General features: G+C 44.4%; 1 protein-coding gene across 2 annotated transcripts in view; it reads left to right on the top strand.

The window, feature by feature from the left end:
* LOC147604810 (protein DETOXIFICATION 42-like) overlaps positions 1-24,855 on the top strand; it is a 39,188-nt gene extending 14,333 nt beyond the window's left edge. The window contains exons 5-15 of one of the 2 annotated variants that reach the window (XM_086795063.1): positions 1,319-1,528; positions 21,126-21,319; positions 21,425-21,560; positions 21,715-21,811; positions 22,585-22,685; positions 22,903-23,066; positions 23,155-23,226; positions 23,669-23,785; positions 23,875-23,970; positions 24,103-24,224; positions 24,439-24,855. In XM_086795063.1, the coding sequence (XP_086651189.1) occupies positions 1,319-1,528; positions 21,126-21,319; positions 21,425-21,560; positions 21,715-21,811; positions 22,585-22,685; positions 22,903-23,066; positions 23,155-23,226; positions 23,669-23,785; positions 23,875-23,970; positions 24,103-24,224; positions 24,439-24,478 (1,349 nt within the window). In that variant the 3' untranslated portion in view covers positions 24,479-24,855. The remainder of the gene's footprint in view (positions 1-1,318; positions 1,529-21,125; positions 21,320-21,424; positions 21,561-21,714; positions 21,812-22,584; positions 22,686-22,902; positions 23,067-23,154; positions 23,227-23,668; positions 23,786-23,874; positions 23,971-24,102; positions 24,225-24,438) is intronic. The other variant, XM_086795064.1, reaches the window with a different exon arrangement.
* Positions 24,856-26,871: the final 2,016 nt, after the last annotated feature.

Below are 26,871 nucleotides of genomic sequence, written 5' to 3' on the forward strand. Positions count from 1 at the left end.
TATCTAGTCCTTTTACACCTTGTAAAAGCACCCACCACAAAGGTTAAAGATTTATCAAAAGCTAAACCATAATTCCAATAAGACCATGCTTGTTAAGCCTCTGAGCCTTGCTTGTTGAGCCTCTGGGCTTTTTGTGCCACACTCACTGGACTCTGAGCCACGCTCACTGGCCTTTGTGTTTAAAGTGGGGAACACGTCTTGTGTCCTTGCTTGTGTTGGTGTATGGGACTATTGAAGAAAATGTATGCAACTCCACCATCACTCCGAAGGGGGGTTTGTTGGATATTTTGGAGTTAGTATGGAGTCTAGTGTCCTTTGTGGTGTGAACACACTAGGTGTGAACATCCTCTTATTTAGGGTCAAAAGACTAAGGCCTTGGTGTCTACAAAAGCATGTACTTGGGTCCTTTATTCATATAGATGAGTACCATTCAAGTTGTGCAATCTCTCTTTCATACTTGAGCTCTACTCTCTTTATCTCCCCCTACCGGGGGGCTAGCTCCATAGGTTGTATGATGATGATGGTCCCACTTTGTATCATATGGCTCGGATTTGACATTCCCAGCTCATAGCTCTAGGCTTTGTTTTCTTTGTACCATGATGAGATTACATGGACACTATTGTATCACTTTTGGTCTCATAGACCCATTGGGTCTTTTGAAGACCCTACGCATATAGGTTGCATATTGAGCCTCTAGCAGTAGTGCTCCATCCATCACACCCCCCCACTAGCTCAGTACAAATCAATGTACAACTGTCAATGTCTTTTGGATGTCGAGAAAAAAAGAGGACAAAATGAACATGAAATAAATTATGAAAGTCTCATAGGTCGAGTTCGGCCTCTAGTAGACGTTAATACAGCTTTCTCTCTCTCTCTCTCTTACACACTTCACCATGATGATGATACTTCATCCTCCATAGCTCCATGTGTGATCCTGTGGATGCCAACATCTCTACTGTGTATTGAGTATGAAGAAGAAGCAGTTTGTTGTGCACGGGTTTAAGTCTCTGATTAGGGGCTAACCGCAACTAATTAATCATAAACACGCTTCCGCAAGCACCCATGTTACATATGATTACGTACATATCTTTAATTCTTTTACTTCTTGATTTTACATTCATATCCCAGTACATTCAAATGTAGCTGTTTTGTTCTCTTTGCCTTGTGAACACGAACTATGTTTTAAAACACCTAACTGCTCATTGTGAATGTAAGGGTAGTGTCAGGACTTTAACGTGGCTTTTCAAAGGTGAGGTTTGAAGTAAGGGTGAAGTCTCCACGGCGTTTTGATTCTCTATGCTTTATTGGCTTCCTGAAGGTTCTGTGGAGCTGGCTGCTGTTGGAGTATCCATTGCGGTTTTTAATTTGATATCAAAGTTACTCAACTTTCCTGTGTTGAATCTCACAACATCACTTGTGGCGGAAGAAGATGCTACAGATTCAGGAAATGTGGATGAGATTGAAATGGGAACTGGTTTGTTTGATTCCTCCACAGCCGGAGAGAAAGATGTCTTTATCTCAGTCAAAGGTTCGTACAAAACATGTCACTGCATTGAAAAAATTCTTTGTGACTGTAAAGTGGAAAGATATTGTAATTTTGTTTGGGCTCATAGAACAAACTTTCATAGCATATGTAGTTTCTTTTTCAGGGTTCTCACGGGTCAGTATTTTCTTGGAGATTTTGTAATTATGTTTGGTCTCATAGACCCATTGGGTTTTTGGAAGATGTCAATATATCATTCATTCTTTCTTTCTCTCTATTTGTAACTCTCCTTTGGCTTTGCTCACTCCAATCCTAACCAAGCTTTTCAATGAGTCCATTTTCCAATGAGTATATATTAGCAGACCATTGGTCGTGTAGGCACAAAACAGGGACTTTGAGAGCCAATCTGGAGCATGACTTGGGTAAAGCCAGGCTGTCCTTCTCCTCCACCCTGTTTGGGCTCTATATAGATGAGGTGGCAGATTTCGTTGATTGGCAAGTACCCCAATTCGTCTGAGACTGCAGTCTTTATTCTATTCTATGCAGATGACATAGCTCTACTGGCACACACAACAGAAGGGCTATAGAGACACACTTGGGTGCATTACTCTCTTTCTGTAAGAAGTAGGTCTTGCATGTTAACCTTTGGCGAGGTGAAGGTCATAGCCTTCACATGAACTATCAGGGGCTGCATAAAGACACTTTCACATTTGAAGGCCTAGACATGGAAGTAGTGAGGGTGTTCTCAAGCCCAAAACTCCTCATGAAAGCAGCAGTAGAAGTGAGATTAGTTAAGGGGGGTATGCATTACTAGCACACTTGGAGAGGCTATGCTTCCAATCACACTTCTAGCATGTCCAAAGTGGGTCCCTTCTCTTTGATTCACCAGTTAGACCAGGAGTCATGTATGGAGCACCATTTTGGGCTGTACAGCTCACATCATGCGATTGGAATTCAATTGCGAGACTAGAAGTCACGATGCTCCCACAACTCATACACATCAAACCCCTCATTTGGCACCACATCATTCTGGAATTTGCAGCCTGCTCTCTCCACATAGATGCTTCATTTGGTTACTTACATACAAAGGTTACACAGGGTAGCCAATGACTCCCATGGCTAGCCCTCTCCTCATCCATGCATCATGCATCACAAGGGGTTTTGACAATTGTTGGTATGCAAAGAGCAATTGAACAGAAGACAGCACATGGCCTCTCTATAGATCCATTGCCACTATTTCAGTACCTTCAGAGAGGGATTTGGTCATCTTTGTTGAGCCATAGATTCTGAGGAACAAAGGTGTGTGGCACTCTCTCTACGTGAAATATAGAGACACCGAGTGATGTGAGAAGGGCAAGAGGAGGCCAGAAGAACACAGCTAGTTTCAGACACTAGCATCTTTCTTCTAGAGTATTGGACAGCCCTGAGCTCGAGAGCCTTCCTGACCTTGAGATCGACCTGCCCTCCATGTGACCCCACACCCCCACACTCTCCTCGGGAACAGAGGACCGTTTTGATATTATGCGCTCCCTCATTTCTGTTACTGGACAAGGTCTTGAGCTTTGTAACCATGTCAAGCTTTGACATAGTGTGCCTTCAATGTCCATCACTGTCTTCTTGGTGCACTTGAGAATTCTCAACTTTTTAAAAGCAATTTTTTTAATGTGTAACCATATATATTAGTGGTAGGCAACATCCTGTCCAACAATTGCAGGCAGGGGGTTTGAACTTGCTTTCCAGCTGGGCTAGACGACGCTGGACAGTTTCCACCTATTTTTCGTTTACATTATGCTTTGTTTAGGTTATAGGGTATACCCCTATGCATCTCCCACCACAGTACTCGCAAATATTGTATCATCATTAGTCTCATGGGATGTTTCGGTGCCTTGAAGATGTTAATACCTCCCAACTCTCTCTCTCTCTCTCTCTCTCTCTCTCTCTCTCTCTCTGTGTCTCTGTGAAGCTCCCTCCTTAAGATCAAGCTAAACACACAAAGTTAGAACACATAGAAGGATGTAGGCAAACTCACCTCCCAACCATAGATTCCGTCTGGAATCACCGCCGAGCCCAGGGCTAAGGTTCCACTCCCCACAGGCCAAGCCAGTTAGCCCTGGCATCCCATGCCACGAGAGCGTGTCCCAAGGGACCCTCGGCAAGACTGCCCTTGAACCATGTCCAAGGCAGGAGTAAGACTATTGTGGTCGAGGCAAAGACCATTTGTCAAGTATGACAATCTCACAACACAATAATCCATAAGTCACTTAAGCATAAAACCGTGCTCTATCCTGAGCACTTATGATAGATTCCTATGCATTGACTAGCATCTCCTGCATATCGCTTCTAAGAAATCTCTAGCCGCATCAATCTTAATACCCCTGAGTCTTGACATAGGTACCAAAAATCTAGGTTGGTAACGGTACATCAACATAAATGGATTGTAACCGACTGCAGCCTGCTTAGCACTATTGTAGGCAAACTTAACCATTGGGATGTACCTCTCCCAATCAAATGGTCGCGTGGAGACATATGCACGAATCATATTGTCTAGAACCTGATTCATTTTCTCCATCTACCCATTGGATTGAGGGTGATCAAAGGAACTCATACGCAACGTAGCCTCCAATTTATGGAAAACTAGCTGTGAGACGACAAGTGTCTAGAAAACTTTGAATCCCTATCACTCACTATGTTACAAGGCAATCCATACAACGTGAAAAGCTGCTCTAACAAATTGTTGCACCAAATGAGTTTCTCTAATAGTTGACCTTGTAGGTAAAAAGTTAAAACCTTGCCATCTTTGTCAGTCTGTCTGCCACCACCCAAATGACATCATGTCCTGTGCTGGTCCGTGGCAATCCGACAATAAAATCTCTAGAGGATGTAACAACCCTCCAATTCAGCCTTATTCACCTACATTGATGACATTTCACCACATAGTTTTGGACTTTTGTCTTCATCTTAGGCCAGTTAATGTCCATTTTACCAAATCATATGTCTGTTGTATCCCCGGATGACCTACTGTAGGAGAGTCATGACATTCATAAAGGATCATTTTTCGAATCTCAGCACAATCTAATACACAGACTTTGTCATCCTGGAACAATAACCCGTTCCGCATTAAGTTCTGACTATGAGCCACCCAAATAGGTGGTATGACTCGTGAGTCTTGGTCTAAAATTGTGGAGCTCCTTGCCTGAATGTGCTGCCAATACCGATTGAAATGCCCATCGGTTCGACACAGCCCTCTCAAGTAATCATACAAGTCAGCACTAATCGCGGTGAAACTCAAAAGATTCGCCTCCCCAATCCAACTCAAAGCATCTGCAATGTGGTTCAAACTAACTGAATCTCCATATCAAAGTCCTGCAGAAGCTCTACTGACCGTGCGTGCCTTCCTCCCTCTCGAGTCTCAACTTAGGTCTATCACAAAACCATTCTTTCTCTTGGGTATGCCACTTGACTTGGCTATCATCAAGCTTCTTGCTTTCAAAGGCCATAGGTCAGCCTCGCTGGAACATGGTAGCCACTATTGCGTAATCACTGCCACGTCAGTCTCAACTACAAATAGTTGGCTAGGATCTAGTAAGGCCAAAATAGGTGCTTCCTTCACCTTGAGCTTGAGAGTATGAGAAGCCTCATCAAGCTTGTCATTCTAGGTAATAGGACTATTGGACTTTCATTCGTGTCCTCTGAGAAGGTTCGTGAAAGGAATTGTCAGACTCGAATAATCATTCACTGACTTTCTAATGGGATGCCAAGATTGATTGGCTTGACGTGTGGGGAGTGGAACCTTAGCCCTTGGCTCGGAGGAGATTTCGGACAGAATCTACGATTGGGAGGTCAGTTTTCCTGCGCCCTTGTGAGTGTTCTAACTTTGTCTGTTTAGCTTGTTTATTAGGTGATCTTAAGAAGGGAGCTTCGCAGTTGGTATCAGAGTCTGTCCTAAGGGACCATTGGCAAGATTGCCTATGAACCACAATGTCCATGGCAAGAGTAAGACTTCTCTAGTCTAGGCACATACCATTTGTCAAGTATGACAGTCTCACAACACAAGAACCCATAAGTCACTTTTATAGTGACTACGGTCGCTATAAATAACCATCAGTCTCATAAATAGCAAGTAATCATGGATTATAAATAATAATGAACCCTAGCCACGTGGAACGTGCCTGTAGCCTTCCCCCTAATCTGAGGGCTCTCCAACCTTGAGAGACTCCTCCCAAGGATTACTAATACACATGCATAAACAAGATTCGAGAAACCGAGGCGCAAGCAAGCTCACCACCCAACCGTAGGTTCGTGGTTGCAAACCTCCCCCGAGCTAAGGGCCAAGGTTCCACTTCCACGAGTCCGTGCTTGTTAGTCCGGGCATCCCATATCACCGGTGCCTGCCCACTTGACAAGACTACCCGTGATTTGCCATGTCCATGGTAGGTGTAAGCCTCTTGGTCCAGGTCCAGACCACAATGAATTGATAATAACCTAAGACTCAATTATATAGTGCTTATTGCTGCTATAAATAACAGTCCAATCATAAATAGCCAATAACCTTGGATTTTTTAAATTTGAACCCTAGCCACATGAATCCGCTTGCTTTCCCTAATCCTAGGGCTTCCCTAACCCTGTTGGATTAGTCCCTAGCCCCTAGGGTTAATGCGAGGTACATAACATTCCTCCCCACTTTGGACATTTCCACTCTTGGAAATAAATGAGGAAGAATTTAGTTAACTGCATCAATTGTCTTTGAAATCAGGTTTATACTTGTCTATCAAATCCACATAGCCACATGTCTGTTAATCCATAGTATTACCCTAATAGTATTAAAACTTAGTCATTATTCTTGCGCTTAGATATCAACGGCATATTGAAACCGTACGTGTTGCTTTGTATCTTTTCCAATTATCTTATAGCGCAAGGCGCACAATGTAATGAAAATCAACAGTAGTCAGAGAGAGCTTTTACAAGAATACATAGATATGTTATGCCATCACTGATATCTTATAGATGTCTGGTATATATTGATATTTGTTTATGGTATCAGTTGATTGTAATGTATTAACATGTTAAACCGTATGTGTTGGTTATCTGCCGACGCTTTTAGCGATCCTATTGCGCTTGATTCTCCCGTGTTTCTCTGAGATTTGCTTTAGATGTTGTTCCATTTTCATGGACTTGTCGTTGGTTGAGGGATTACCTCTCCCAACCAAGTGGGGAATCGTTAAGAGTCTTTAGGAGACTGGAAACGTTTTATTAATTTACCACATTGTGGCCCCTATATCGAGTCCTCCTAACGAATTCAACACTATTCATCTTTCTAAAGGGTTGAGCTATCATTAGCAATTTCATTTTGGTGCCATTCCCTGTCTTATGTGGTTTGAGGATTTCTGTCAGTTTTTTGATCCGCATACCAATCAGGAGCGAGGTTATGACCACTAAAGGCGGTGGAGCGCATGACTGACTGCGGGCGATGTTAGGAACCTCGTATGGAGCGTGCTCAACTTACTGAGCCAACTGATGAAGGCCGTCCAAGGGAGGCTGATGTGGATGCATAAGACACGTGGAAGGAGACCTTCATTGAAGAGGATTCTTACAATAAATAGGAATCCCCGATGGGGTTGTACGAGCATGGAATTTGTTAGTTCCCGGACTTCTTTTCGCCAGTCTCGGTACTTCCTTCATCGCTTCCAAAAAGACAAGACGTTCTCGCAGGTACTGGATAAGCTTGTCGGCTAGACTCTAGAGCAAAAGAGTTTACCAGTAGAAGATAATGTAGATAAGTTTCGCACTCTCCGGAGTAGGGTAGAAAACGCGGATTGGCCAACTGAAGCCTTGATGGGGGAGTGGTTTGTATGCAGATTGCAAAAAAAGTTAAAACCAGTTGTCGCCTTAGTGGACATCATAGTGGGTGGTTTTGAAGCATTAGTGGAGGCTACCAAGCGTTTTGAACACAGTTTGACAGAAAAGACTCCTAAGAAGGGAAAGTACAAGAAGGATACGGATTCCTTGGATTCGGACCAGTAAGTGGAGGACACTTCGGATGCAGATTCAACGCACTAGAACTGGAAGAAGAAAAGCTAGAACCTGGACAAGAAAGTCGAAGATCGATTGTTGGCACTATTGGCAAAGTTCACTGGAGGAAGTGCAAGAGGAACTGGATCCGGAGTCCGATCGGATATTTGGTGTACCAAGTGCTCCAATCAAGATCATACGAAGGAAGATTGTAAGTTAACCCCATACGCAATATGCCAAACCACTACTTATGTTATCGAGGCTTGTCAGTATAATAGCCGAGTTCATTGTCCACAATGAGCCACGGAGCCAGCACAACCAGCAATTCGAGTGTAGCAAGTGACTCCTATTAATCCAATAAGCACCGATCCACCACCGTATCGTCCATATGGGCGTGAGGTAGACCAGGGGAAATACCCACAGACGCTTTTCAATGTTATTATTGTAAAGGCCCCTCGGCACTCGAAGTCTGAATGTCTGGTTTGGCAGTGCCATTAAATGGAGTTACAATAGAATCAGGCAGAGGGGTCTACCTCGAAGGCCCTAGCAATTAAGGTCCAGATCTAGCCATTACCAGGTGAAGTTATTCCACCAAAGGTTGTATTGGCAGTCACACAGTCTCAAGGACCTGTGATGGAAGAAAGGAGCCAGGACGTACCAAGGACAAAGGAGAGGCGTGCGGATTGGGCGGAACAACGATGTGTTCGAGACCAGGTTACTAAGTTAGTGCAAGAAGCACAAGGGGTGGTTCGGAATGATCTCAATAGATCCCTTCCTAGGCGAAGGAGGATGCGAATGGTCCGACTCGGCAGAAACAAGAAAAAGGTCTAAGAAGCAATTCTGTCGCTTCCAGTTTAGAGTAGCCCGGAGGATAGAAGAATGCACAACAGTTTTGGGTAGTACCAAAAGAATCCGTAATCTAGGAAGAAAGCAGTAAGGTTGTGGAAGGCCAAAGAGCACCAGTACAGACCAGATGTGTGAAGGAAATCCAGTTGGATGGTGTTCATCCGAAAGGAAAGTCGGTAGTACCGAAGTAGTTGGAAGTAGGATGCTTCACAAAATAGGGGGAGGATACCCCAACATAGAAAAGTAAAATAGGGGAGGATACCTCGGTCCAGAAAAGTGAAAAGAAGGTGAAGCCTGGGGGTGATGATAAGTCCAATGCTGAGTATGATCTGTGGGAAGATGTTAAAGACATGAAGCTCAATATGACGTTGGATCAATTGTTGTTCTTTGTGCCTAATTATCGAACACAGTTGATCCGAAAGCTTATGGATAATACATATTAGGTTGCTAAAGCACATCACGATAGGAAAAGAACAAAGAAGAGGAAGAGGCGAGTACAACTTTCAAGGTGCAGCCAGTTGTGGATTGGGATGGGGCGGTTCCAGAAGTTACAGTTTAGATACATGGCAAGACCATCAAGGGAGTGCCCCCCCCCCCCCCCCCCCCCCCCCCCCCCCCCCCTCCTTATGAGATAACTTTCTCCTCATAGAGCCGCTAGTCGGAGGAGAAGTTTCTCTTCCCCTATGATTACTTGATTTTTGCCCCATCCACGAGGCGAGTTTGTATCTAGCCCTACGGGGTTGTATCTAGCCCATTGTGGCTGTTTTTTCATTAACTAATAGAAGGATCTTTTTCCCGGGGAAAAAAAAGACCATCAAGGGAGTGGTCATTGATGGCGGGTCAGGAGTGAACATTATTTCGGATGCTACCCGCCGTAGGGAATTGTGAATTAAGGATTGGAAGTTGGAGCCGACCCCATGTCAAATCGGAATGGTTGACTAGTGAAGAGTGAAACCTCTTGGTCTAATTCGAAGTACAGATATCTAGATAGCAGGATGTGATTCCAGTAGCATTTATTGTGTTAAAGATGGAGGGGATCTCCGAATCTTACTCAATGTTGTTGGGTAGACCTTGGTTGCGGCAAGCAAAAATCAAGCGTAACTGGGCAACTGATCAGATTACAATTCGGAACCCAATGAAGGAGGTCTGGGTACAGGTGGCGGCGAGAGATATGCTACAGTAGTTAGTCCACCTGATATGTGTTGAAGGCCTGAATTGGTTAAAGGATGTAGATATTAATGAGGATGAATAGATTGTCACTGAGAATCCGGATCTGATCTCAATGTTTGAGGTGGATGTGGACCGGATTGTGTCTCAATATACCCCAACTAGCGATTTGCATACATCACTAGTGCTCCAAGCCGGCCTCTTGGATGAAGCGGGCGTGCCGGGAGAAATCAAGGCTCTAGTGGCAACAAAGGAAGCACATGAGAAAGAAATGAAGCACTCCCATCGAGTTAAGGAAGATGGTGTGGAGGACATGAATTTGGGAGATGAGAAGGATCCGAAGATGGTACGGATTAGTAGTCCAGTGGATCTAGAATTTAAAAAGAAACTCCATGTGTTATTAAAATCATATGTGGTTGTGTTTGCTTAGATTACAAAGATATGAAGGGGGTCGATCCTCAATTTTATCAACATCATATCAATCTTAAGGAAGATGCTGTTCCAGTCAAGGAGCAGAGATACCGGATGGACCCTAATTATGCAAAACAGGTCAAGGAAGAGATTGACAAACTCTTAAAGGTGGGATTTATTTATCCAGTAGATAAGGTGACTTGGTTGTCACCCATAGTAATAGTTCCGAAGAAGAAGAGATCGCAATCGATGACCGTGCGTGCATTGCTGGAGAACTCTCCTCCCTTGGCCTCTTTGATTGGAAGTTGGAACAGAGGGAGCTAGATTCAGAGCCGGATGGGATGGGGGACGGACTCAGGGATGCGGAGATACCAGACATGGAAGCTCCTCCACGTCCACCTTTGCCTTGGTTGCGGATGAGCGAGTACTTGGCAATTTCTTGAGGAATCTCCTTGCATTGCACAACTTTCCCACCAAGCTTGGACACACGTGCAAGGAGCCTAGTGGCGCTACTTGTGTAACCCTTTCCACAAAAGTTGCATGTCCATTTCCATGACCTCGAATTAGCGGTAGGTTTCTCAGTGGTGGTGGTATATAAGGCAAAAGCCTCATGCTTTCCTTTCCTCCGGACCTCATCGGCAAAGTCTAAAGAGAGAGAGCTTGAGAGAGAGAGAGAGAGCTTGAGAGAGAGAGAGAGAGAGAGCTTATGCCCTAGAGGGCGGGCTCCGGAGGGAGGGATCTTGAAAGTTGAGAGCTTGAGAAAAGAAAAAGAAAAGATATATTAACGTCTACGGAAGGCCAGATTGGCCTATGAGACAAATTTGTATACAACATGTCCATGTCCTGAGTATCATGGAAAGAAAACTGAAATGAAAAGCTAATCCTAGTCATATGTAGCTCACTATGCAGTCATTGTCTAGCATGCTATAGATGTACAATCATGATAGGTGGTATACTACTAATTCCACCCAGTGGAGATGGTAGGGTGTAGTACATCATACATGGGGCATGGGGCGAGGAGGACTCACATTTGTTGTGCCCTGGTGTAGCCTCTGGACTCTCTCCTCCTCCATAGCTCTGTGTATTGTGCTTGGATCTGGGCAGATTGGGCCTGATGGAGTAGTGGTGGTTTGCGTCCGGGTAATCGCGGTCTCCTGGCAGTGCTGATCTCCGAGGCTCTCTGTAGTGTGAGCCCTCGTCAAGAGGTAGATGAAATAGGGGGAGGGGGGTGTGGCTTGCTGATAGACATGATGAAGCTAGTGATTTGTGGCTGGGATCTCTTGCTCTGCACCTGTAGAAGCCTCTCTCTATGTCAGTGTAGCTCAAAGAGGAAAAGGCCTAAGCATCTCTAATTAGGATACTCTATCACCTGGCTAAGTGGGCCAAAAACCTCTCTGAACAAGCAGTGGTATCTCCCTCTGATCTCATAATATACAGGGCATATGTAATGCTCCTCTGTCTCTACCTCTCTGTGGCATAATTTGCATACTCTGTCCTCTCTAGGGGTGCGTGCTACTCTTCCTGCCTCAATCTCCAGAGTGAGGAAACTCTGATCTCACCAATAGTCACTCTCATAGCGTGAGACATCTGTACATCCATATAGCATGGGTGCATGACAAATCCATCCTCTGGGGTGAAGGTCTATGGAGTGTTAGGGCTAGGGTTTGGAGATGCTGCAAACAGGCGTGGAGAGCAACAGAGAGAGAACACGACTGCTGTATATCCAGATGATAAAAATATGAAGTACAATAGCCACATAATAAGTGACCTAAAGAGATGTGTTCACATGTCCGGCCATAAAATGTGCCGGGTGGACCAAAACACTTATAAACTGCTTATAAGTGAACCTAAGCTAAACTGGGGGAAAAAACCTCCACTAACTGAAGTAAAAAGTGCCCCAGTAATCTACTGATGATCACTAGCACTCCTCTGGGTGCATACACAGCATAAAACCCAACAAACCCCCCTGGAGTGATATGTGATCACTGTACATCATCCACCAAAAGGAAACAAATTCAAAGCAGTGCGGAATGCTTCGAATTTCGGACGTGGTAATGCCTTGGTGAAGATGTCTGCCACATTCTGATTTGTAGGACAGTAGATCAGACTGATATCTCCTGCCTGGAGTCTCTCCCGAACAAAATGATAGTGAATCTCAATGTGTTTCATGCGAGCATGAAACACAGGATTCCTGGCCACAGCAATGGCACTTTGACTATCAGTATAGATAGGTGTAGGAAATATCCATATCAGTCATGAGACGACGCAGCCAAACACACTCAACAGTAGTAGTGTAGGCTGCTCTGTACTCTGCCTCACAAGACGAAGTGGCCACTGTGGTCTGTTTCTTGCTTAGCCAAGAAATGCATGAAGAGCCAAGAAAGAAACAATTTCCACTAGTGGAATGTCTGGTATCAAAATCACCAGCCCAATCTGAATCACTGTAAGCGTATAACTGCATGTCACCCCCTCAGGATAAAGCAATCCAAGAGACAAGGTACCCTGCAAATAACAGAATACACGCTTCACAGCTTGCCAATGTGACAACCGCGGGCTGTGCATGAATCTGCTCAACTCAGAGACTGCATACTGAATATCTGGCCTTGTATTACACAAGTAAATAAGGCACCCAACAGCCTGAGCATATGTAGTGGCATCAAAGGAAATACTGTCATCTTGTAGTGACAGTTTCATCCCAGGCTCCATAGGAGTACTAATAGGCTTGCAATCCTGAAATTTAAACTTCTCCAAAAGTTTAGCAACATACCGTGATTGCAACAACCCAATGCCTCTGTTATCCTGCACAAACTGTATGCCCAAACAGTAGTGTACAAGCCCCAAGTCAGACATGTCAAATGTCTGTTGCAGTATCTCTTTAAAAGCTGCAATTTTGTCATCATTTGATCCCATGAGCAAGAGATCATCTACATAAAGACTGATGACCAGCAGATCTGTCTCTTCTTTCTTTACATACAGAGTGGCTTTTGATGGACTGTTCACAAATCCCTGAGTGAGTAGGAAAGCATCTATTTTTGCATACCAAGCTCGTGGAGCTTGTTTCAAACCATACAAGGCCTTTTTCAGCTTGCATACTTTCCCCTCATGACCATGTTCTGCAAAACCCATGGGCTGATATACATAAACTTCCTCCTCGAGGTCCCCATGTAGGAATGCAGTCTTTATGTCCAACTGGTGAACAACCCAACCACGATGTGCAGCCAATGCAATGACACACCTAAGTGTCAACATACGGGATGTAGGAGCAAATGTCTCCTCATAATCAATGCCCTTCTTTTGTGCATAGCCCTTTGCAACTAGACGGGCTTTGTACCTCTCAATGGATCCATCTGCATGTCTTTTCAACTTATAGACCCACTTAGTACCAATTGCTTTCTTGCCTTTGGGCAGATCAACCAAATCCCATGTTTGATTCCTTTTAATAGAATCAAGCTCATCCTGCATGGCTTTGTTCCAATGCACATTGTCTCGTGCATCCACAAATGAATCAGGCTCATCATCATCCTGTAAACTGGCTGCCATAACCAGATTCAAATCCATGATGTGTGCATGCTCATTGGTCCGTGTCTCCCTACGAGTACGACCAACAAGAGGACCCTCTAAATGGCTGTCTAGTAATGTCCTCAAATACCATCTAGGTATGTGTCTGACCTGTGGTGCCTGCTGCCCCATATTTGGTTCAGCTTCTGGCTCAATTTGTTGCTGAATTTCTGCACCACCTTCATCGTTTGCTGGCTGTCCTGTACCCTCATGAGTTGGATCACCAACTGTGGAATGAAACTCCATAGGTAGTAGACCTTCAAACACATCATTTTCAGCCTGTTTTGCATCATAACCAGCCATGGATATTTCTGATTTTTCATCAAAAATCACATCCCGACTAGTGAATATCTTCCTAGATAGTGGGTCATATAACCGGTAGCCCTTGCTCTCACGGCTATACCCAACAAAAATGCATTTTGTGGCTTTATCATCCAACTTCCTCCTCAACTCTTTGGGTATGTGTGCATATGCAAGACACCCAAAGATACGAAAATGTGATACAGAAGGCTTACGGCCATGCCAAGCCTCAAAAGGAGTAATAGAAACCAATGCCTTTGTAGGACATCGATTCAAAATATGACAAGCACACATGACAGCTTCCACCCAAAAGATATGTGGTAGCCTTTTTGCCTTTAGCATACATCTGGCCATCTCCATGAGTGACCGATTCTTCCTTTCTGCAACCCCATTCTGCTGTGGAGTATAAGGAGTAGTATACTGATGTTTTATACCTCTACTCCCAAGAAAGGAATTCAGCATGTGTGACATATATTCCCCCCCTCGGTCAGAACGGAGAGTCTTGACCTTGCATCCTGACTCTGTCTCAGCAAGTGCTACAAAGGCCAAAAATGCATCATATACCTGTGATTTCTGTGTCAAAGGATAGACCCAGCATATACGAGAGAAGTCATCAATAAATGTTGCAAAATAGAAGCAACCACCTAATGACTTCGTCTGCATGGGACCACAAAGATCACTGTGTATAAGCTGCAACTTTGCAGTTGCTCGTAGAGCCTGATCACGTGGGAAGGAAAACCTATGTTTTTTTCCCAAAATACATCCTTCACAAATGTGATCTGGAGGCTTCTCCATGAGAGGTAGATCTGTAAACATGTTATGTCACTGCATAAGCATAAGACTACCAAAATTTACATGCCCCATGCAAGCATGCCATAACTCCGCATCAACCATAGCTGGAGTAAGAGTGAATGCATTATAAGCAGACTGATCCACTGGCTGAAATGCATCCAACTGATAAAGTCCATGACATAATGTACCAGTGAGCATCAAGGTCAAAGCATTAGCTTTGTCTCTGACCATGCATTTATCATCATCAAAGTGGACTTGCATACCACAATGTGCTAAAGAAGAAATGGACAACAAATTCTTCTTTATCCTTGGTACATATAAGGCATCTGTAAGGCGGAGAATGGAACCATCAATGGCTGTGAGCTGAATCTCCCCAATGCCACGAACTGGATATGAAGCATTGTTGGCACACTGAACAGTTTTGCCAACAGGGGCAGGGCCAACATGACTAAACAAATCCCTGCGAGATGTAATATGCTTTGAGGCACCACTATCAAAATACCAAGTACATGCATGCTCTGTCATACTGAGTGCCTGTGAAGACCAAGAGGCATCATAGCTGCATGTATAAAAACAGTAATCCCTGTCCTCAACAAAAGAAGCAGTCTCTGGAGGAGCTTTAGAAGCATCATTAACAGACATCCCAGCTTCCTTTGCCTTCTCTTTGGCAATCCTCTTCCTACATTCAGTGATGTAGTGACCTGGCTTCTTACAGTAATGACATTTGCCCTTCTTCTTGGGTTGTCCATCACCTTTCTTGGTATCCTGAGATGAACCACCATCACCTGAATTCTGATTTGAACTCTTTGGCTGAGTTTTTCCTTTCCCCTTTTGACCTGTAGTAAATGCTTGTTCAGCACTTGTGTTCATATTCATATTCTTCCTCATTTTCTCTTCTTGTAGCAAGAGAGCAACAAGTTCCTGATACTTAAGATGTTCAACAGCATTCCTCAGCCAAAGGAAAAACTCTTTGGCTGAGTTTTTCCTTTCCCCTTTTGACCTGTAGTAAATGCTTGTTCAGCACTTGTGTTCATATTCATATTCTTCCTCATTTGCTCTTCTTGTAGCAAGAGAGCAACAAGTTCCTGATACTTAAGATGTTCAACAGCATTCCTCATGCTGAGGTTCAAAGAGGTATGAAAAGCCAAGTAAGATCTTGGCAAAGAGTGCAAGATGGTGGACACAAGCTGTGTCTCAAGAATAATCTCATCCACATTGATGAGTTGCTCTCTCAAATCCTGCAGCTTGTTTAAGTGGCTAGACATATCATCTCCTTCATTCATTTTCTGATTTTCCAGCTCTCTTTTCAAAAATGAGATCCGAGCCTCATTACGAGCAGCATACATCTGCTCCAAAGTCACCCATGCATTCTGTGAAGAGCCAGCTGAACGAATATGAGGTATAATAGACCTTTGTACTGACAATGCAATGAGTGACAAAGCTTGTGCATCCTTGGCATCCCATGTCTTTTGAGCATTTGTTCTTTGAACAGGCAATGGCTGCCCTGGAGCCTGTACCTGTTGTCCTCGTCCACGAGCACCCCCTTGGGGAGGAGTCTCTGGAGCCAATGGACCTGGACGTGGTTCATCACCACTAACAAAGTCCCAAAGACCTTTTGCCACAAGCACATTTTTCAGCATAAAACTCCACAAGGAGTAGTTCGTGCCGTCCAATTCGTCTTCCTTAGACAAATACGTGAATACATCACTCTGCTGTTGATTTGCCATTATGCCTATGCACAATGTTGTACCTGTGTATCAAAAAACCCAATAGCAAGAACCCTGAAAACAACTGTACTCCACTGAATACAGTTCACCCAAATATGCCTGCACTCTCAATCCTCTGAATGTGCAGCTCAATGCACCAATGACTGAGTAGAGCAGCAAAAATGGCGTACACAATGCCAAAATGCCCCAAAAATGCCCAAATTTACTGCACCCAAAATTGTGCAAAAAGCCTGTAGACTTCTTTGCAAGAAAGTCTGCCTGTAGTGCCTGTAGATTTTCATAAAGAAAATAGAATTGCCCAAAAAACAAAATTTGTAATGCTTACCACAAGTTGACTGAGTAGGTTGTGGTACATATGCGGGTACAGTCCACTAAAAGAACAAGTACAGTTGACTATACTGTGCAGGTACAGTTGACTTGTACTGTACAGAACTGAAGGCGACTGCAGGCAGATACTGTGCAAGTACTGACGAAGGCGGTGCTGACAGGTACGGAAGCTGCGGTACGGCGGCGCTGTCAGGTACGGAAGCTGCAGTACGACGGTGCTGTCAGGTACGGAAGCTGCAGTACGGTACTGATGGCAGCTGTCGGCGAACTGGTACGGACAAGTACTGATGTACGGGCTGGACAGAGACTGAAGGTGGGAGTGTATGGGCAGGGCAATGGCAGGCCTACTTGGCTCTGATACAAAATGAAGGTCTATGGAGTGTTAGGGTTAGGGTTTGGAGATGCTGCAAACAGGCGTGGAGAGCAACAGAGAGAGAACACGACTGCTGTATATCCAGATGATAAAAATATGAAGTACAATAGCCACATAATAAGTGACCTAAAGAGATGTGTTCACATGTCCGGCCATAAAATGTGGCCGGGTGGACCAAAACACTTATAAACTGCTTATAAGTGAACCTAAGCTAAACTGGGGGAAAAAACCTCCACTAACTGAAGTAAAAAGTGCCCCAGTAATCTACTGATGATCACTAGCACTCCTCTGGGTGCATACACAGCATAGAACCCAACATGGGGCAATACTTTGTGAGGACTCCATGGCCAAGAGAGAGGTAGGGGGGGAGAGAGAGAGAGAGAGAGAGAGCTTAAGCCTTGAAAGTTGAGTTGAGAGAGAGAGAGAGAGAGCTTGAGCGTTGAGCTTGAGGCTTGAGCCTTGAGAGGGAGAGAAAGAACGAAATTTATATTAACATCTACGGAAGACCCCAAGGGCCTATGAGACCAAAAGTAATACAATGGTACCATGGATATACTGAGCCATGGAAAACTGAAAGAAAAGTAAAATGAAAACATCTGACAGTACATGTGATCAACAGATGATCCTATGTAGAGTGAGATATTTTGTGATTAGCTAATGATGATACCCACCTCGGTCAGAACCAATCTGATGATGGAGTGAATGTCATGCCTTTGTGATGGGAGCGTGTCATGTCGGCGGAGAACATCAGGAATCTGTCTCTGTGTGGTGGAGGGTCTTGATGCTCTGGGTCGGGGACGTCTAGCTCGTAGAATGGATCAAGCTCTCTTGCTAAGAACTCCTCTGGGGTGTGGAGCTTGAGCGTGGGTATGGGTGGTGGGCTCTGATGTCGTAGTAGAGGAACTGTTGTTGACAATGGATTCCGATGTGGATGTTTGTACCGCAAAGAAGTCTGTGATGGCTCTCTGTGAGGTGTCCTGTCGGAGCCGAGGCTGTCTCTCAGCATGCTGCCTAAACACTACGTCCTTGTGTCGTCTGAGCTCCATCAAGTACATGCCCAAGCACCTTTGATCCTCAAATTGTATCACCCGTGTGAGTGGTCCGAATCCCTCTCGGAAGAGGCAGTGGAATCTCCCTCGTATCTCATAGTAAGCCGGGCAACTGAACATATAATGGGCCTCATCCTCTACTGCTCCTATGATGCATGCTGTGCATGTCCTCTCCTCATGTGGGATATCCTCAGCTCTGCCAGTCTCTACTTTGAGGCGGTGGGAGGATACCCTGAGCTGGCCGATCGTGATACGCATAGCATGTGACATGTGAGACTCGAGAGAATGAGAGAGCGAGCGAGCTTGAGAGAGCTTATACAAGAGAGCCTAAGGCCCAGTCGCTCACGTCCCAAACGGCTACAAAAAATAGCCCAAAAAAATGGGCGAAAAAAAAAACGGTTGGAAACGGGCATTTTTTTTATTAGGTCTGTTCCGTGAATGTACTGTACCACCGTACGATATGAAATGGTACGTACCGTTTTGTATGGCTACAGCGAAACGCGAACGGAAAAAAAAACATCCCGCCATCGTTTCGTGTGGATTGTTTCATACTGTCCCGTTTTTTACATGCTGTCAGTGCAATACGCTTCCCACAAACAACTATGCAACACACTGATGCTTTCTAAACCAATGTCCCTCAAACATCTAACTTAATCGTTATAAACTAGAATTATATTACGAAGTCTTGTTGAGTTACAAAAATAAAGGTGGGATCGCAAAATCACCCTTCAAATACACTGGAGCATCTTCCATTACAAAGGACAAAACATGACCCTTTCAATCTACATGGACGTATAACTGTGAATAAATATTAGTAACTAAGACACATGCCTGTCCCAAATCTATCCAAGTCTTGCCACCAGGTTCACATGATACATGTGATCACTCGATTGTAACTCCACTCCGAGCTTCTGCACAAGTTTGGCATTAACGAAGTTGTGAGTGCTACCAACATCAAAAAGGATGTGCATAGTCTCCCCTAACACTGACTTATACATACGTAACAAGTTGTTAGGACCGAAGAATGCCATGGAGAAAACTCTTTTTATGCAAGCACTTTGACCTAAGCAACAATATTCATGGAAGAAATTTGAGGGTTACCTATTACTTTGGTCAAATGAGCTGCCTTGGTCTTTGCCTTCGGACAACTTGCCTTCATATGGCCCTTCTGACCGCAAGAGAAACACTTGACCTCCCTAATGTTATGGAGGATCTGTTGATGCATCGAATCCTTCTTCAGGTTGGGTTCACCCGAAGACTGGGTTTGGTTCTGTGGAGCCTTCTTGGACTTAAAACTTTTGTTTACACTTGGAAGCTTGCTCAGAGGTTCTTGTGGTTCGAGGTTCCTCAGAGATGTTCTTTTGTGTATGCCGGCCATCGTCTCTTCGTATCTTCACAAATCCTCTAGTGCTTGCTATGATTGTTCTTTACCTTTCCCGTGCCAACCCATGGATAAAAAGCCCACACAACTTTGTGGCATCCATGTGTGCCGCTCAGGACTCCCACTTTCTGAATCTCTGTATGTACGTGTCGAAAGACAAGTTCTTCATGTCCAAGTCCGTAAACTTGGCCACTATATCAAACTCATCCTCTGCTTGGGGGAACTTATCGTGAAACACTGTCTCAAACTCTGCCCAAGTACTTGGGTTTTTTTCTGAGTTGTCTCCACCACGTCAGGGCTTTCCCCTTCAGGAGACCCCTAAATATCTAAATCTTTCGAGCTTCCAGGAACAAGTGAAACTCAAAGTGTACGTTCCAACGGTCGAGCCAAGAGTCTACCACCCCCTGGGTCCTCTCCTTTTTTCTCACCCGCAAAAGCCTCGGGTGCGAACGAAGGAGGTACTGCTGCCGGTCCTGCACGAGCCGCTGCACCAATCACCACTCGCTGAAGTACAACCATCTGATCCGGCAAAAGCTGGATCTCTTCCTGGACTCAACTTGGAGTCGAGCCATGTGCTCCTCGAAGTAAGTTTTCTCAACCTCCTCGAGTTTTCTCAACTGCCTCGACCACCACTTGTTGCACCTCCAGGTGTTCCGCTGACCCCTGAGGACAATCTTCCTCATGTTTGGAAATGTCATCAAACAAAGTGGCATCATGCTGCCATGGTAAAGGGAGAAGTAGAAAGAAAGAAAGGTCCACTGCTGCAAGATACCTATGTGACCGATTCTGAAAATTCAGAAAAGACGGGAAAAAAAACCCAAGTTTCACGTGAGAAACTGGAGAAAAGCACGAAAAATAAGGTGACCCACCTGTACTCACGCATGAGAGATGAAGATACAGCTGTGAATTGGTGCAATGGCTTGCTTCAGTCTATTTCGTCATGGGCTGAATACAAGGGACCCTAGGCATTCTCTTTTACGGCTAAACCTCCCCCCCCCTCCCCCCCCCCCCCCCCCCCTCCGGGGCCGTTTATTAAGTATCTAAACCCAAACCCTATTCATGTCCCAAGGGGGGCCCATCACACAAACAGAACTCACCTACAGACTTCTTCAGGTCATATCAGACGACCATGATGGATGCCCTGTCACGGCAGCACTAGAGACAGCCAATAGATCAGGGGTGATACACTAGATCCTGCTAAGCCACTGGCGTTTCTCCTAGTGGTAATATGACTCACCTGCTCCCTGGTGTCACCGAAGAGAGCACAGTCTCTTTAGAGAGCGAGGAGGCATTGCCCTTGGAGATCTAGACCTTCATCTGGTCAGCTTGAGATCAGGGACATACTTCAGCGACACAGATGAACTGATCTGGGAGGTGGATATTGCGACTTGGTACTCTACATATGAGGAGGACAATTACTTTCCTTATGGATACACTATTGTTATTTGTACTTGCTGGGCTTGCATAGTATGCAGACTCACGTTTTTTAAATCTTTCCATGTTCTGACTTTTAGCCTATTCATGGCACACTTGTACTACTACTTGGTCTCATAGACCCTTTGGCTCTTTCGTAGCCACTAATATAATCTTTTTTTTCTCTTTGGTATATCTCATCTCAAAAGGCACGTGAATTCGCCAACCTTGCAAGGAAGAGAACTTTCATGCGAAGTGATTGTTTTGCTTTTGGTATTGTGGATGGCAGATATTCACAGCCCTGTGGCTAAGAGCAATGGCAGCAAGATAGTTTGTGGTATGCAGGAGAATGGCGACATTGAGCAAAGAAACCTACCAGCAGTTTCAACAGCACTAGTTGTAGGATCCACCCTTGGTATTATCGAGCTTGCTGTATTGACATTAGGATCTGGGCCAATTTTGGATCTTATGGGGGTCCCCGTGGTAAGTTTTCTTAGTTGTAAGGCTTTACAAAATTGGTGAATAGTCAAACTTCCAAGCCCCATGGGCCATGTTCAATGATTAACCCAATATTCATTGGATCTACAGAGTTCCAATATGCGGGTGCCAGCTGAGCAGTACCTTGCGCTGCGTGCAATTGGTTCTCCTGCTGTTGTGGTGTCCTTAGCAGTGCAGGGTGTCTTCCGTGGATTCAAAGATACTCGAACACCTCTCTTTGCCACTGGTGGGCTAAGTTTCTTCATAGACATTCTGGACTGTGCTCCTGCCCAACTCACCTCCCCTCCCTCTCTCCATTCCTACCCTCTCCCTCTCTTTCTGTAATTCATGGAATCTTGTATGGATGCCACCTCCAACATTTATTGTCTCTGTGGGTGCAGCTTCTGGAAATATTCTAAATATGGTGCTTGTCCCCATTCTAATGTTCTCTCTTGGTTATGGTGTTAGCGGATCAGCTGCTGCTACTGTCATATCCCAGTAAGTACCAACCTGACAAGAAAGAAGGCTTTATGGCGAAGGCACAGACGAGAAGAATTGTATGTAGTGAAAGAATTAAAAAAAAAACATGCAACCTGCACAAAACTGCTTGCAACACACAAATGCCATATACCGTGTTTTCATTGACAATGCTTGCATGCACAGATAAATCTATATTTCATCACCTCAAGATGCTGCGATAGGTTCCAGCAATGCATCTAAAATCAAACCATTCATGTGCTTGTGATTGAGTTCAGCACCCACAGCTTCTTCATCACCTTGAATGCTTTGTAGACAGAAGTATGGGATGTAGAATGTTGTCAATACCGAAATACTAATCCAATGTGATCTTTCAAAAAGCATCGGTCCATATGAAGACACTGGTGACTGTCTGCATCACATATTGGCATATTGGATTACCATGCATATGTATGGCTGAACCCCCTTCTGCACTGGAATAACAGATTCAGCCTTCAGACTGATGTAATCCTCTAAAAAAGCAGCATGGTGGGTGGGATCTCCTTTCGTCCTTTTTAATCTCTCTCACAGACATTGTGAAGAGACTTTGGATTTTCAGCAGTGTCACCTCCAAAACCAACCACCCCCTGCCACGCCCCCTCCCCTTCTTCCCCTGGCCCCTAGGCTCTCCTCTCTCTTTTCCTCCACTCCAACTGTGATTGTATGCTCTGTTTTTTGGGTATCAAAAGACTTGGAAACATGCCTTGTTTCAGTGAGTGCTAAAGTCACACACCCTGACCGCTTTAATGTTGCAGGTATCTTATTGCCCTGATTCTTCTGTTGAAGCTAAGCAGGAAAGTGGTGCTTTTGCCACCAAAGCTGGGCGATTTGCAGTTTGGTCTGTTTCTGAAAAATGGTGAGAGCTGTGAAATCTCATGTGGTTCTAGAAATTCCTGGTTTTTCCACATACATCGCTCAGTTTTATGCAGCATGAATTATAATAGTTCAAGGTTTTATAGTGCAATTTGCAAAAAAGGTAACATGGTCTCAATATTAGGGACTGTGTTCATTAAAGCTTCTCAAGTGCAGATATATTGCTTTTGAGTTCTGATCAGCTTTAGTATTTCCGGCAGGTGGTCTTTTACTTGCTCGTTCCACTGCGGTCATGCTAAGCTTGACTTTGGCCACATCACAGGCTGCAAGACAAGGTGCCATCCCAATGGCTGCACACCAGATCTGCATGCAAGTTTGGCTTGCAACCTCCCTTCTTTCAGATGCAATAGCTCTTGCTGGCCAGGTACATGAAAACGTCATTCAGAAATCTGTTAAGGATGTCTATGAACATGCCTTTTCACTCGAAAATGTTTATGTTTTATGGCGTGCAGGCCATTATAGCCAGTGCTTTGGCAAAATGCAACTATGATATGGCAAAAAATGCTGCTTTTAGGACGCTACAGGTGAGTCAAAAGCAAAAAATTGGGCAATTGGGCATGTGGTGAACAATAGAGCTTCAAAAAGAGCCCAAATAAGCCAATGAGGTGATAGCTCAAGTGGTGAAGGTGCTTGCCTAGGACCAAGAGGTCCTGGGTTCAAAACCCCCCCCTTGGTGCTTCCTCGGTGGCATCGCCTACCGGTGGATAATTGAGCGCACGCCTACGGGCGGGTGCCTACAGGCAGTGAAAAATTGGTAACTACGGGAGGATCTTGGGCCCAAAGGCTAGTTGAAAAAAAAGAAAAAAAATGAAGAAGAGCCCAAATAATATAGGGCTATGCTCTGGTCAACTTCTTTTGGGTCCTTTCTGATATCTATTGTAGGTTTTGGGAAGGCTACGTCACAAGTTGGCCATGGACATTGGGTGGTTTGAAAATTGAATGAACGCTATTGCACTGGTTTTGCAGATGGGCTTTGCCTTTGGTCTGATTCTATCTTTGATACTTGGTGTGGGTCTGAGCACATTCTCCAAGCTGTTTACAAGCGACCCTGGGGTCCTGGAATTTCTGGCCCTGGGGATTCCTGTGAGCTTACCACACCTCCAGACCTGTGTTTGAGCATGTTGTAGCTCAATGATTGTGATTACTTAATAACAGCTTTTTCTTCATTGCAGTTTGTGGCTGCTACCCAGCCAATAAACTCTGTGGCATTTGTGTTTGATGGTCTTCATTTTGGAGCCTCAGACTTCGCATATGCAGCACATTCTATGGTTGGGTCTCATCTTCCTAATTGAATGCTTTTCTGGCACACAACAACACAACCAACCCCCTGGTACAACCCACCACCACCACCGAAAAAAATCCACCCAGAATTAAAAGTCATGTTGCTTGTTGACTTGCAGATTATCGTTGCGGTTTTAGCCTCAGCATTCATGCTAGTAGCTGCTCCAATGTGGGGCTTTGTCGGTGTATGGGTTGGACTCACTATCTTGATGACAATGAGAATGCTTACTGGCTTTTTGAGGTAACGCTTTCACTACAGTATAGGTAGAGAGAAGGCTTTATGAGGGTCTTCACAAAAACGTCCCTCCCATTGAACAGTTAAGGGTAGGGTGTGGGGGAGATCCCTCTCATGAGAGATGGACGGGCAAGTTCTCCCCTTGTATAGACCGGGCTTCATGTCTGCAAAGCCCCTGATTTCTTGTTCCATTTGTTGATGTCATGCTTGTGTGGTGCAGGGTAGGCACAGCCAGTGGACCATGGAAATTTTTGAGGTGATTGCCAAGGTCACAATACTCGTACAAATTCAGGTGTAAAATGTAGTGGTCATATGTAGTATATGTCTCGAACTCTGGTTTCTCAGTTCAATCTTGAGGAGTTTTGTTGTTAAAGCCAGTGGGCTCTAGCTGGCGCTGCTCAGCAGCAGGTCTCTTAGCGAGAATCTCACAACAAGGCAAAAAGTAGGCTTACTGAAGCGAGCTCTGGGCAAAGTGTTCTCAACAGCTGATGACGGCTTATAAGATTTGCAGATTTTTGTGATTCATCTGATTAATGGCACTGTATTGCTGGACAGATCAAGGGCTGGCATGTATCTACAGTGTCATGGATTATCCCATTCTGTGTATGAGTTAAAGGAAAGCTGATGTCTTCGCAAAGTATCTTGATATGGAGTGGTGTTTAGAATCTCTCGTTGTATGCCATTTAATTACTACACTTAATTCGAGTCTAAACTGGTGGATGGTTGCATGGTAATTTGCTGACAAACTTTTTGCTTGCAGTTGATCCATTCACCACTATACAAAAATGATTTATGATCACATATGAAACTATTCGTAGATCACACGCCAAACCCAACCCCCTACAATGTAGCAATTCACATACTTGATAGCATGCTTGGCCGGCTTAAGACTTAATGAACCCACCACACACGGGCAGCAAAAAGTATCAATATGAATTCTTAGGCTACTTGACAAAGTAAGAACTTCTCAAGACCAAGACAAATTGAAGGACATGAATATGGCAAAAGACAAATTGGTACACCTTGAGCTATGGTGTAGTTAGTTGGTGAGACAATGTGTTCGGCAAAAGGACCTCCGCTCATGAGTTGAGTCTTCCATGTTCACTTTGAACGCTTCGTTCCTTTTTTTTAGATGTAATGGATTTTTCTTGCATGTATGCAATTATAAGGGTTTGGTTGCCGCGCACAAAGATCATCACCATACAAGAGTGGCGAAACTTAAGCCAAAAGTTTTGTTTTGGAGATCGGTGGGCCCCTATCAGCTAGCTTCATAGATGGATTGGTGCTATCTAATGCATGTTGTCCTTGCTTTTAAGTTGCAAAAGTTCCATAGGTTTTATAATGGTCCCCATCAACCACAGCTTCACAACTAGATGGTGCTATCTAGTGCAGGTTGTCTATGCTTTTCCTAGCATTGCTTGGTGATTATGCTAACTCTAGCACTTCCATCCAAGATAGTTGTGATTTGTATGTCCTTGCATTTCATTGTTAGTGTTGTATTCATATCGTCACCTTTAAAATAGTGACCCAATTCAGGGACAATCCATATTGTGACTTCCCTCATAGGCTACTCTCCTTCCACTAGACTTGTCTAAGGAGTTTGGTTGTGATTGCTCTTCCATGCTTGTTCTTAGCCTTTCGTCCATCATCCAATCTGTAGAGTTTGTCTATAAGCTTGGACTTCCTTGAAGTAAGGAGTCGATGGGGATTTGGACGTGAGAAGAGGAAAGCGAAGAGACTAGCGATGCCTAGTGGATTGCGGATGCTTTCACTTTTGTAACTATCATGGTTTACAATGGTGTATAGCCCTTTTGAGAGTGGAACTCTCAAACGATATCCTAGAACCTTGGAGACAATGGTGTTGAACCTAATATATAATAGGTATGAGCATGGTTTTGAGTTCTCCTCTTGGAGAAATCCTCTCTAATTATAGAAAGGACAAGTTCCTTTCCATGTCTTCTCTTGGCTAATGTAAAGTTGGTGGTGTCTCTAGTAGTGCCAATTATTGTAGCAATTGGTATTGTTTGGGCAACTCACCCTCTAGTTGCTCTTGGCAAGCCTTGACCAACTCTTGGGTGGTGTTAAGCTTGCTGTTTTTGCTTGGGTAATTTGCTAGCATCTTTGACAAGTTGTTTGGGTCAATGAAGACTTTAAGTTCCAAGGTTGGCCATAGAATCATCTCTAGTCTCTCGGAAACGTTTGAAGAAGCATCCTCACTTGAGCCAGCTTGAGAGCTATCACACTGTCATCCCCCTTTCCAATCTTCTTTGTTCTGTCTTTGGGTCCTTCAGGTGACTCTTACTTGTCTTGAGGTTTCATCCACTAATGGTAGGACTCTTGCTTCCCCTTGAACCCTTTGTTGGGGTTGCAAGGCAGAAGACTTTCTTGATGTGTAGGCTCTTCATCTGCTTTATTCTTTTTATTGCATTGAGAGATATTGTGTTTGAACATATCCATCTCTCCCATGCTTAGCAAGTTAATGCTTGTAAGCGATTTTGCATCTTGGGCTGCCCTTGAAGTGGAATGGGTAATCCTTATACATGTGGTCTATGCCATAGCATGTGCATAAAAAGTGGTATCAAAGGTGGTTGTGGTTGCAGTGCTGTAGTCCTAGCTCTCTTTTATTGGCACATGGTAAGGTCCCTTGCAATGG

Source organism: Cibotium barometz, chromosome 61 (genome assembly GCF_041138505.1).
Source record: "Cibotium barometz isolate CiBa-2024 chromosome 61, ASM4113850v1, whole genome shotgun sequence".
NCBI lineage: Eukaryota > Viridiplantae > Streptophyta > Polypodiopsida > Cyatheales > Cibotiaceae > Cibotium > Cibotium barometz.